The sequence below is a fragment of the Oryza brachyantha genome, chromosome 1, assembly GCF_000231095.2.
Source record: "Oryza brachyantha chromosome 1, ObraRS2, whole genome shotgun sequence".
NCBI classification, from domain to species: domain Eukaryota; kingdom Viridiplantae; phylum Streptophyta; class Magnoliopsida; order Poales; family Poaceae; genus Oryza; species Oryza brachyantha.
Genome location: NC_023163.2, coordinates 5,419,176 through 5,432,464, shown reverse-complemented (window position 1 = coordinate 5,432,464; position 13,289 = coordinate 5,419,176). Strand labels below are relative to the sequence as shown.

At 42.6% G+C, this 13,289-nt stretch overlaps 2 protein-coding genes across 2 annotated transcripts; one reads left to right on the top strand and one right to left on the bottom strand.

Moving 5' to 3' along the window:
• The first annotated feature begins 1,422 nt into the window (after positions 1-1,422).
• Positions 1,423-4,030, top strand: LOC102699381 (protein FAR1-RELATED SEQUENCE 5). Its single transcript, XM_040528758.1, has 4 exons — positions 1,423-1,488; positions 1,580-3,109; positions 3,572-3,808; positions 3,929-4,030. Exons 1-4 carry the CDS (start codon positions 1,423-1,425, stop codon positions 4,028-4,030), a joined length of 1,935 nt encoding a protein of 644 aa, XP_040384692.1.
• A 5,180-nt stretch (positions 4,031-9,210) lies between these two features.
• On the bottom strand, positions 9,211-12,209 carry LOC102722070 (cytochrome P450 71A1-like). The gene is made up of 2 exons (XM_040529982.1): positions 11,205-12,209; positions 9,211-10,152 (listed from the first exon to the last, which is right to left on the bottom strand). Exons 1-2 carry the CDS (start codon positions 12,171-12,173, stop codon positions 9,475-9,477), a joined length of 1,647 nt encoding a protein of 548 aa, XP_040385916.1. The 5' UTR covers positions 12,174-12,209; the 3' UTR covers positions 9,211-9,474.
• Positions 12,210-13,289: the final 1,080 nt, after the last annotated feature.

Below are 13,289 nucleotides of genomic sequence, written 5' to 3'. Positions count from 1 at the left end.
GGTTAATTTTTTTTAGGTTTTTTAACAAATTTTTCAAATGAGACGAATGGCCAAACGTTGGACACGAAAAAAATGAAAAATAGAGTTATTATGAGACGGAGGTAGAATGATTCTTCCAACCTGATATATAGGTCTATGCCATTCTCTGTATGTTCATATACAGTAATTATCAGTCAATTACAAACATGTCCTCGGATTGATAGGTCATCCTGATTTTTAGAGGACGCCCACAGTAAAAATTTGACTTTGCGAGCTGATTGCCAAATACTAAATTGCCGCTTACATTTCTACATACATCATCTTTACAGGTGAAATATATGGGGTGCATCATGACTGAAAATTTAGCATTACAAGAGAAATGAACAACAAGCTGCTGAAGACACAAGAGGAAAATTGAGATGGTGTTGAAAGGATTGTAGTTTACTGAATGTAGCCATGCGATCTAATCCTGAGCCGTGCAAGCAGAGTTGAGGGAGAACGACTTGATTCTTGAGCCCAGCCGAGTGCAGGTCGCTTAATTACTCACTTGTGTGGGCCAGCCATTAGATGGTAGCCTCATCCACGCGTCATGCATCCGCGTCGGGACTGCACGGGCTGGTGTTTGCACCCGGTCTACACCAGATTTTTTTTCCGAATTGGAAATTATGCACTTGAACTCTCATGTTCCCCTTTTCAGAAGACTTTGTTATTGTTAGAAAAAGTTAAACAATATATTTAGAATTAAATATAATTATAAATAAAAATTACCTCCCCCCCCACACACACACACACACATATATATATATATATAGAGTTTTGCTACCCTGAGTTGCAACTCAGGGGGTCTTGCGTGCGTCAGGATCTGGGCCGTCCGCCGTGCGCCAAGATTCGTGCGGATGGAGGCTGAAAAATTGAATCCCGGAGGCGCCCCCTTCCTCTGCACCTCTCTCTCATTTCTTTTCCTTTCTTTCTCACTCTTCCTTCCCCATCTTTCTCTTTCTTCCTCACCTAGCTGCAGCGTCCTCGCACTCACAAGGAAGCCCTAGATCTGAAGCCTACCGGGAAGCCGCCGCCGCCGGCGGCGGCAAGGTCCGGTACAGCCGACGCTAGCTCCGGCGATGAAGCCCAGCTGCTGCCACCCCCTGTCCCAGCCGTAGAAACCCAGCGCCTCCCCTGGACGCGTCGTCGCAACCCGCCCAGCGCCTCCTCCGGTAAGCGATGCAGTGAAGTCGTTTGCCTCCCTCCGTAAGGTATGATTTTATACAATTACAATATGGGTTTTAAATTTTAGTTAATTAAATGCTTATTTAAACTAGGTATTTAAACTGCTCAATTAAAATGTGGGTGCAGTGAAGCCCAACTGCTGCCACCCTTGTCCTAGTCGTAGCAACACACAACAATCGAGTCCAGCACCCTGCCATTCATCTTATGCAGATTGATGCCATGGCCTCATTTGATGGTTATATTAGTGCACCAACATTTGAAGATGGTCCAAGAGTTCCATGGCAGGTAATTAATTTATCTACTAAGCTCTGTTACAAATTGGGCATTTTAATTACTTCATTATTTTGTTCACTTATGATTATTTTTCATGACATAGTTAGATAGCACGGACCCATATGTGGAAAATTTGGACGAGCTATTAGTGGGATGCATGACTCCACATGAAATTGAAGATAGCATTGAAATCATCGCAGGCGAGGTTGCTCACGGTGATAAATCTCAACCGTATGTTGGCATGGAGTTTTCAACACCTGAGGAGGCATACACTTTCTACAATGATTATGCATACCGTGTCGGTTTTAGTGTGCGGAAATCCTCTAAGACGAAAAATAGGGACGGTGTGTCGTCAGTTAGATTTGTGTGTAACAAGGAAGGGTTTTCAGATAGTCAGAAAAAGAAGGAAAAGCCCATTGGAAGTGTGAATGATCAGAGGACGCCTGAGAAGGAGAAAGGGATGACAAGGACATGCTGCAAGGCCTCCTGCAGAATTAGACTTTATAAAAGTGGTGTTTGGCGCATAAGTGTGTTTGAAGAGAATCACAACCATGTTGTTATCAAGAGCCCATCGAAGAAGCGAAATCTGAGATCCCATAAATGTTTGTCAGAGGAGGATAAGAAGATTATACGTAACTTGAGTGCTCAAAATATGAAGCCTTCACAGATTTTGGAATATTTGGCTGTCCAATATGGGGGTAAGCAAAACATCAGATTCAAAAAGAAGGATGTTAGCAATGAGGTATCAGCTGAAAATCGCAGTCTCCTTGGTGTTGATGTTGATACGACATTGTGTTACTTTCAGAAGAAGAAGGAGAAGGATCCAGAGTTCTTTTATGCGATAGACTTAGATGAGAATGGTGCTGTTAAGAATATTTTTTGGGTTGATGGCCGAGGTAGAAGGTCATATCAGGAGTTTGGGGATGTTGTCACTTTTGATACAACATATCAAACCAATATTTATAGCATGCCGTTGGCACCATTCCTCGGTGTAAGCCACCACCGACATACAATTTCCTTTGGTTGGGCTCTTCTTAGGCTAGAGGATGCACCAAATTTCTGTTGGTTGTTTAAGACATGGTTAGAGGCAATGTATGGGAAGCACCCAAGTGCAATAATAACTGACCAAGATCCAGCAATGAAAAAAGCTATTGTGCTTATTTTTCCAAAAACTAAACATCGATGTTGTCAGTGGCATGTGATGAGGAAGGCAAGAGATCACCTTGGTCTATTGTACAGCCAAATGGAGGGTTTCAAAGAAGAATTACAAGCTGTTATTAACCGAAGCCTCACTGTTGTAGCATTTGAAAGGGATTGGGAAGCCATGCTAGTGAAATTTAAATTAACTGACAATAGCCATCTCAAGCTGATGTTTAGCACTCGGACACAATGGGTCCCAGCCTACTTTAGAGACACGTTTTTTGCTAATATGTCAACTACACAACGTAGTGAAAGTATGAATGCTATTCTCAAGTTGTGGGTGGACAGCCATAAATCGATTTACCAGTTTGTGAAGCAAATTGAGAAGTTGACCGATGGCATATGGCAAAGAGAAAGCGACGAGGATCTCAAGTCTATGAATGAGCAACCACACTTGTATTCACCCTACCAAATGGAGATTGAGGCACGCATGGTATATACCAGAAATGTATTCTCTGTGTTTAAGGATATTGTACAGGAGAGTTTCTTGGGTTTTGTCACTGAGATAATTAAAGATAAATTGTACCATGTCAGAATAAGTTTCAATCCTCAGTTTCGTAATTTCAAGCCAGAGTCATACGAAATTGAGGTTGATATAGAAACTTCCAGAGTTGCTTGCACATGAAAAGGTTTTGAGGTTGAGGGTCTTATTTGCCCTCACAGTATCAAAGTAATGCACCATATAGGCATGGCACACCTCCCTGCCCACTACATTTTGACACGCTGGACTAAAGGTGCCAATGCAAACTCCAAGAAACATTTAAGTGAGAGAAGCATGGATACGGGACAAACAATAGAATTACAAGCATTGCGATTTGCTACGATCAAGTCAAGCTTGATGGAAATGGGCAAGGTTGGTGCATTATCTGTTGAAACATTCAATTGCTTAAAACAGATAATTATTGATGGCATGGCGAAGTTGATGACCATGGAAGATGCAAAGTTAATGTCTATGGGACAAACCATAGTGACAGTTGATCCGCCAGAAGATGGAACGAAGGAGGTGTCAAGCAAACCTTTGTATATTGATCCACCAGACGCACAATGCAAGGGCAAGAGGAAGAAACTTACCAGATTCCAGCCTCCTGCTGACAAGAAGGAAAGAAAAATGAGAACTTGTAGTATCTGCAATGCAAAAAAAAGGCCACAATGCTAGGACTTGCCCACAGGTCTCTTTCTTTGTTAAAGTTATTTTATCCATTTTTTATCGATTTTTGAAATACTCTAATTACTGTGTTGCCATGTTGTGTAGAGACTAAAAGGATTTGGACAAAATAAGGAAGCAATAGACAGTGAATATAGTGAAGATAGCGAAGACGAAGTTGAGGAAGGGGATTGTGAAATTTTTTATTAGACTATGCTTTGAAAATATTTCCTAGCACCGTTGGAAACATGAACTTATGTTGACTATGTTTCTTTAGTTTTTGAGGCTATCTTTTCGTTGTAAGCGACTAAGGATATTATGATCCAATTTTAATGTTTGAATTCGTTTTTCTGCGTGTATAACCATACTCTACCAGTGATGGACTGACAGGGGACAAACAAATGTTGAACACTGTTTCAATTCCGTGCGCTAAATTACAGGAGTTCAACAGAAAATGATAGAACACATGGATACCACCTACATCATAACTAAACGCAGAGAATACATCTAAGCTAGCTACATTACACTATTTAAAAAGCATAATAACATTCACCGCCATGAATACAATCAACACCACCAGAATTTTGTTAAGTATTCCAACGACTTTAGCTTCAAATCGTTGCAGCTGATATTTAAGTTCAAGTGGACTGAAATTGGCATCATCACTCCATCCCAAGAAAGCATTGCAAGTTGGGTTTGGACAGCTAAAAAATTCTCTCTCAAAGTTCTTCTTTGTTCGTGACATCCTGACAGTGGCATAGCTGCGGCACCTCATGCAAATTGGGCCTGGTGCACCTGTATTCCAGCCATGATTCCTGCTAGTCTGGCTACTCATTTTATCTATTCAAGTACAACAATAAACATGAATCAACAAACACAATTTACAACTTTTATACAATTATAACTCATTTTAAATACAGAAAGTTAGACTGCTAGTCACCTTGCAAGTCAGAAAGTAAGACAATTACTTGATGCAAGTAAACAACATGTACACAATTTTCATTACTTGATTTAAGTATTCACAGTTATCAGTAATATGTTTCTCATAATAAATTGAATAAGCAAAGATTAACACTTTTTCACTGCAGCGCTTGCCGGGGCGTGGGCCACATTTTAATTAACCAGTTTAAATCCCAAGTTTAAATAAGTATTTAATTAACTGAAACACTGCACCCACATTTTAATTGAGCAGTTTAAATACCCAGTATAAAATCATACCTTACGGAGGGAGGCAGACGACTTCACTGCATCGCTCGCCGGAGCGTGCCCACCGTTTGCGACAGCAAGAATGAGGCAGGGAGGGGAGGACCAGAGCTTGGGTTTCGATTTGCTCGGTTTTTGGATGGGAAGACGAAATCAAATCGAGGTGGGTTGCGACGACGCGTCCATGGGAGGCGCTGGGTTTCTACGGCTGGGACAGGGGGTGGCAGCAGCTGGGCTTCATCGCCGGAGCTAGCGTCGGCTGTACCGGACCTTGCCGCCGCCGGCGGCGGCGGCTTCCCGGTAGGCTTCAGATCTAGGGCTTCCTTGTGAGTGCGAGGACGCTGCAGCTAGGTGAGGAAGAAAGAGAAAGATGGGGAAGGAAGAGTGAGAAAGAAAGGAAAAGAAATGAGAGAGAGGTGCAGAGGAAGGGGGCGCCTCCGGGATTCAATTTTTCAGCCTCCATCCGCACGAATCTTGGCGCACGGCGGACGGCCCAGATCCTGACGCACGCAAGACCCCCTGAGTTGCAACTCAGGGTAGCAAAACTCTATATATATATATATATATATATATATATATATATATATATATATATATATATATATATATATGAGAACGTCTAGGGGTCTTCCGACTAGCTCCACAAGGTGGTGGGTTTTCGATTCGAACTATTTAATTGATATTAGGTCTTTCCCTAATATCCGGGGGAGGTTTTTAAGTAATCTAAAAGAAAGAAAGGTTGATAAATAAATTTTAATGGAAAATACTAAAATTAATATTAAACTTTTAAATTTTAACTTAAAAGAGAATCAAAAGTTAGTAGAAGATAAGTATCTTGCAAATTTACTCACGGTGGTACAAAGTTGCACGACAAGCCGATTCAAATTTCGCAACGTCGACGCGAGCGACAGTGCGTACTTCTGCTCTACGGACTCGCTCCGTTCCGTCTTATCCATTTATGTATTAATAAATATATATTTTATATGCTATATGTGTCAAAAAAAATAGAATATACTATAATATAAAACAAATGTAACATAGTTTTCTTACTATCAATGCAATCGTGCAATAGCAGCCAAAAAAGTGATCATGCAATGGGAACATGTAGGCTCCATCGTTCATCGTTTGGACTTATACATGGTCACTTCCTCATCACTTGCTTAGGCCCCGTTCGGATGGGAGGCACTGGTTAACTTATGGACTGATACGAAAAACGGAGTAATAGATTAGTACATAATTAATTATTAATTATTAAAAAATATATAATGAATTAATATGATTTTTTAAAACAACTTTTCTATAGAATTTTTTTAAAAAAAATACACCATTTAGCAGTTCGGAAAGCATGCGCGCGGAAAACGAGGGAGGCTTAGAGCAGTCCCAGCAGCTTATCCATCCCATCCTCCATCCTAAAAATAGAGGATGAAGAGTAAAAGTAGAGCTCCAGCAGAACATCTATCTCATCATCTATTTTTGGATGTCATCCATATTAGGAGAGAAACTCTATATTTAGATGTTCTCTTTCCAATCCTGCAAATAGATATAGAGGATGCCATATATAGATGATTTACTGGAGTCCAAAGAGATATGAAGTATGAAAGTGTTTTAGATGATCATCCAAATAAAGATATGAATGACCAAATTTAGATGAGCTACTGGGATAATCTTAGTTAACTAGTCCCCAGTCCGAACGGGGCCTTAGTAGCAGGACTACATCTTCTATGGTATGAGAGTAAGTTCAATAGTATAACCAAACTACTAGCTCCAATTTATCTATAGTCAATTTAATAGCCAATTCATACAATAGCTAGCTACAAAACATCAATACATGGTCCCACATGTCATACATATATTTTGTTTTAGAGTCCGCGTACAGCTGGCTATAAATTAGTAGCTCATCTCTCTTCTTTCTTCCCTCTTATTTGTTTAAAATATTTTTATAGGTGGCTAGCCTGTGCTCTGAGCGAGACAATGACTCTGCCTAGCGTCATGCACAACTCGATACGTCAGTTACGTGTCGCCTAGCTAGCAAATTGGAGGAAGTGACATATGATGGAGATAAGATGAGGTAGGAAACGTGCGTGTGTGTTTTTTCTGTCCATATATGGATATGTGTGTATATGAAATTTCTGAATGTTATTACAAAACTGATGGTAGCAAGTATTTTGCACTCTTGTTCGTCCCATCTCTCTCAAAAGGGATACAGGATATATTCTCAAGATAAGAAGAAATGGACATCTTTCGAATATAAAAACGGCGTGACAACAAGTTCTTTTGCAAACTTGTGTTTATATTTGTCCCCGCCAGAAAAAAAAAAAGAGGAGGTATCAGAATGCATGTCTTTTGATTTGGGGCTGTAGTTGAAGTAGCGTTAGCTAATTGATGCCATTAGTGTTGTTTGTTTGGTCTTCATAAATCATAAAGGCGCTAGCTTCAAACCTATTTTTACCCACCTTCATAAATAAAAATCAAGTCCATTTAGGATAGTGATTTTATTGTAATTGATAAAGTATATAATTTGTATTCGTAATTTTTGGTGTGCTTCGTAAGAGAGGATATAGATAACGACATATTTTATTGGTATGACTCAAAAGGTGAATGCTATTTCCGTCTAGTCATTTATGTTTATCGCGGATCCTTTTGTCTTCCTCTCCAAGCCCCCACCACTCAATTTGCACTCCCTCACAAACAGTAGTTTTCTAGTGAGATCTTTCACCCTAATCAGTCACGTCACTCGAGGACCAATCGCTCAGTCTTGCTCCCTTCCTTGACTTCTAGTACATGGTCCCCAATTCGATGTCATCTCCACTTTCTCCCTTCCTACACCATAACTAGGGGTGTTAGCAAGAGAGTGGAGGTCAGCGAGGTTATCTAGGGCATTGGAATTGATGAGGTCAGCAAGAAGGGAAGTAGTTGAAACAATGAGATTGATGTTATTGGAAGAGGAGAGAGTAGAAAATATTAGATGGAAGAGAAATCATATGATCTGTTGTATATTGCACTGACTCTCGTGGGTGCATTTATAGAGTATATAAAAAATAGAAACTTAGAGTACAAGATAAATATTTTATCATATCTTTCTATGATTTTATCTTTATCTTTAGAGTTTCTGTTGGACTCTATTATCCCTTACCGTATGTATCTCTGACAGGGAGGAGGCAAGGCCAAGGTGGACAATGTCCGAGGCACCAGAGAGAAACTGAGGGTAGATGGTCTTAACATGGAAGAGTTGGCAAAAAAACCAAAGATCGTCGGGTGCTCCATATGGGTCTTAAAGTTGTTACGCATACTGTGTTGGGAGTAGGGGTGGATAGAAAGCTCGTGGCTCGTTAGCTCGCTCGACTCGTGACAAACTCGGCTCGACTCAACTCGACTTGTTTTATTTTTCTAACGAGCCGAGCTAACATTTTAGCTCGTTAGAGATAACGAGCTAGTTCGAGCTGGCTCGTGAGTTGCTCGCGAGCCTAATAAGCTAGACCAAAGACACAAGACACCCTGGAATACATGTGTTTAGTACTTCATAGGTTTACCGTGTGATTTGTTGGTTCAAACTTTAATATTTAAATACTATTTCATATGATTTGCATGTTTGAAATAAAAATTTGCTTGTATAGCCTATTAAAAAATTATTTAGGTTAACTTTTTATGCATCGCTCACGAGCCTAACGAGCCAGCTCGAGTTTTATAACGAGCCGAGCCGAGCTGGGTTTTTAGCTTGTTACGATAACAAGCCGAGCCGAGTCAGCTCGTTATCTTAACGAGCTGAACCGAGCCGAGCTGAGCTGTCTCGTTATCCAGCCCTAGTTAGGAGGCGATAAACATAATAGAGGATGAGGTGACCTCCATGGGCACAGAGATATGCCTTTTGTAGTTGAATGGTACAGGAGATGATATTTACAAGTATCTAACATGATACCATACAAGTACTAGGTTTGTTACTAGATACCAGGCTTAATACCTGTAGGTATAAAATTGGTGCCTAGTTAATTGAACCAAGCGTGATACCTATGGCCTATACTAGGTATGATTCCTAGATTGGGTACTAACATCAGCGTATAATCTAAACCATCCCATGTTTTATAGTATTTCTTCCCGTCTTCCTCTTTTCAATACCTCATGTAATAGGAGACCAAAATTTACATTTTAAAAAATTGGCATATCTTAGGTACCGTAGAACTTCTCTTATTATATAGAGCACAAGTTTATCATACAATATATACATGTAGGTGTATAAACCGTGTATTCTTAAGTCCATTATTTTATATACTATAATTAACCGTATAAAATATACACATGGGCACATGTACATATGTGTGTACATACACATACAACATACATGGGTAGCATCCATATGGTCATGCAAATGAAAATAAGAAACATGTATAAAATTAACATTATGCGAACCAAATACATAATTTTATATTAGATAGTATATATAGAACCTAAGAAGTTCAGGGAGACCATGGCTTAGCGACTAGATTGAGATCTGCCTTGAGACGGACTGACAGTCCATGCAGCTCGCTCATGTCCATCCTCAATGGCACCGTCCCATCAGCGGATGGTGCGATCTCCCAGTCAAAGTGGTACAGCAAATTGGCGAGCGCCATTTCGATGCTCGGTACAGCGTACCCAACGCCGGGGCAGCCCCTCCTGCCGGCGCCAAACGGCACGAACTTGAAATCCTGCCCTAGCTGCGACGCCGCGTACTCCACCGTCTCTGCGCCGCCGCTGCCGCCACCGTCGGCGAACCACCTCTCCGGCACGAACTCCTCGGCGCGCTCCCCCCACGCGGCCTTGTCACGGCCGATGGCCCACGCGTTGACGACCACCCGTGTGCGCGCCGGGACGCGGTAGCCCAGCAGCTCCGTGTCCCGCGTGGTCTCGCGGGGCAGGAGGAGCGGCGCTGGGGCGTGCAGCCGGAGCGTCTCCTTGATCACGGCCTTGAGGAACCGCAGCTTGTCGAGGTGGTCCTCGGTAACACGGACGGTGGAAGCACCGCCGGATGCTCCCGCGGCCGCGCCGCGGATCTCGTCCTGCAGCTTGCGCATCACGGGAGGGTGGCTGATGAGCTCCGCCATGACCCATTCCGTGACCGTGAAGGTGGAGTCCGTGCCGGCCGCAATCATATCCTGCCCGGTCAATAACATTTATGATTAATAGGTTATGTTTGGCTTTATAACTACGGTTACTGATTGCTACTCTCTCCGCTCACAAAAATGAATTGTTGAACAGCAATTTTACCATTCTTAATAGGTACCACTGTTTTCTATATAAAATTTGATACCTTTTCGTATCTTAGGTACTAAGAAGATACTAAATTTTATATAGAAAAAAATAATACCTCATTGTATCTCCTCGAGTATAGAAAAAAAGCTCATTGTTGAAACATTAAACTTTTTAAACTTTAACCATTAATAACTTTTTAAAATAAGTTCAAAACTCTGTACGAATAGATTTGTCTTGGCAAATACCATCTATTATTCATGACAAAATAACTATTAATTTGTATTTTCACACAAAAGGACAAATATTATATAATACTTAGGCCGCGTTCATCTCCACTGATAAGTTAACTTATCTTCCCTGTTTTTCACGCGGACTTTCACAAACTGCTAAATGGTGTATATTTTGCAAAAATTCTCTATATAAAAGTTGTTTAAAAGATCATATTAATCTATTTTATATTTTTTAAAATAATTAATAATTAATTAATTATGTACTAATTTTTACTAATTTTTTGCGTTAAGGTAAATTAACTTACCACCCTCAAAAGAACGCAGCCTCAGTAATCACAATACTGGACACATGTACATATTGTTTCTATCTTATTAACGTCACATGGACACTACTGTAGAAATTATTTACATAATTCATAGTTTATACATGTATGATCAAATAAGAAATTCCTCTTTCTCTTGTTCGTTGCTACTTCTACCATTTTTAAGCAATTTTACCATTTTTGAGAAAGTACTAGGAGATATCTCGTGGTACCTCCTCAAGGATGGAAAAAATACTTATCGTTCTTAGACATCTTAATCCCTAATATTGTTTTTTAGTTGCATCTTAGTGCTGGTGTGGTTTCTCTCTTACTCTTTATTACCATATCGTTTTTTTATTCCACATGTAATTAATCATCATTATTTGGTATTTGGAGTATTAATTACGTGTAAGTAGTACTGACCAGGATAATAGCCTTGATGGCGACAGTGTCGAACACCACTTCTCCGGCGCCGCCGTCCTCCTCCGCCTCGCTCACGTCCAGCATCACGTCCACGAAGTCCCGGTGTTCACCGTCCGCCTCGCCGTCGCCAACCGACTGGCCGCGGCGGCGGCTCCGCCGCCGTCGCTCGCGGTGGTCCGCGATGACACGCTCCAGCCAGGCGTCCATCGCCGCCGACGTGCGCGCCGCCCTGGCGTCAAGACCCGTCAGCTTGTCCACCCACGCCAGCCATGGCACGCACTCTCCCACCGTCGTCGTCCCGAGAAGCTCCTCGAAGTCGACGAAGAGCTCCCTCAGCTTCTCGAGCCTGTATCCGGCGTCGCCGAGCGCGACCCGCGAGATGACGCCGTTGGCGTAGGACATGAACAGGTTGCTCAGGTTCACGGCGCCGCCGGCGTGGCGTCGGACGCCGTCGAGCAGGGCGGCGACCCCCTGCTCCCGGACGCCGCGGAAGGAGAGGACGCGTCGCGGGCTGAGGAGGTGGAGCACGGCGACGCGGCGCGCCTGGCGCCAGAACTCGCCGTAGGGCGCGAACACCATGTCGCGGCCGTAGATGAGTCGCTCCGCCATGCGCACCCTGGGCCGGCTCGCGTACGCCAGGTCCCGGGTCTTCATCACCTCCTCCGCCGCGGCCGCCGACGACGCCACGACGGTGGGCACGCGGCCGAACCGCAGCAGCATGACCGGGCCGTGAGCCTCGGCCAGCGACCGGAGCTTCCGGTGCGGCAAGGAGCCAAGAAGTTGGAGATGGCCCAGGACCGGGAAACCCGGCGGCGACGGAGGAAGCGGCAGACGCCGGCCGCCATCGCCGGAAGACGGAGGAGGCCTCTTGGTGGAGGAGACGGTGAGGCATGAGAAGACGAGAATGAGCACAAGCGCGGCGAGGAGGAAGGGAGAGGGCAGCAGCGCAGCAAACGACGAGAACTCCATAGGTGCGGGAGTGTGCTCTACCGTTTGTGTCCAATGGCAGTAAAATCTCCCTGGCATCAGCTAAAAATATGTCGCTGTTTTTTGCTTGAAATTATTTTAAATTCAAAGGAGAATTACGAAAACAAACTCAAATGTCACTTCTAGTATGATATTCCTCCTATATAAGTTGATTTTTACATATACCCTCTCCTAATTTATTATAGTCTAAGATAACTCCCAAGCGCCACCGTTCATGTATTTCTTGTGATCTTTTTTTATACGTTCTATATTAGTATATTACCTAGCGCATCTCATGGTCAACGTGATTATAACATGCAACGTCAGTCGATCTTAACTCATAGTTATTGCTCTTACTGCTGAGGAGTTAGACGTCGTTGTCGTGTTCGTGGAGTTGCTCTCACAACGATGTTCAGACGATCGAGCTCCATCCACATTGTTACGCACTCATTTAACTTATGTTCAATGCCAACGCTTAGCAACACTGTCCATGAGAGTGCTCGTCTCACGAACCTAATATTCAACTATGATCCCAAGACAGAGATCATCCTCATCGACTTGCTAGTGCCAGAGTAGTTGTCTTGCTCACTTGCGCCAAACTCATCGAGAATAATCATGGTCATCTACCGCTGATTTGCTAGTTTTTATTCTTATCGATAAACACAAAATAGATAACCCGTTCAACCTGCTGACCAAATTCATCCTACACTGGCTCTTGCGGGTCCAGTTAGATTACTAAATGAAAACCGTCTCAGATATTGGATAAATATATCTATTTGCAAAAATATGTGAGTGGCCATAATCAGTAGCGCATCCACTGTTTGGGCTAGTTGGGGGCGTTGAATTTTTTTAAAAACCTTTTTAAGAAATAATTTTATTACTAAACCTTTGGAGAAAATATTTCCACCACATAAATCTTTTGGCCACGCCCCTAACATTGGCGTGGCTAAACGGCTTGCCACGTACGCTATCGTTGATGGCATGGTAGCATTATCCTGTCACGCCACAACAACAACGTGGCAAGACTGTTACGCCATGAAACGTCGATTAGGCTGCGTGGCAGCGTTGTCTTACCACGTCAATGTTGGTGGCATGGCCAAAAAATTTAGATTTAGAAAT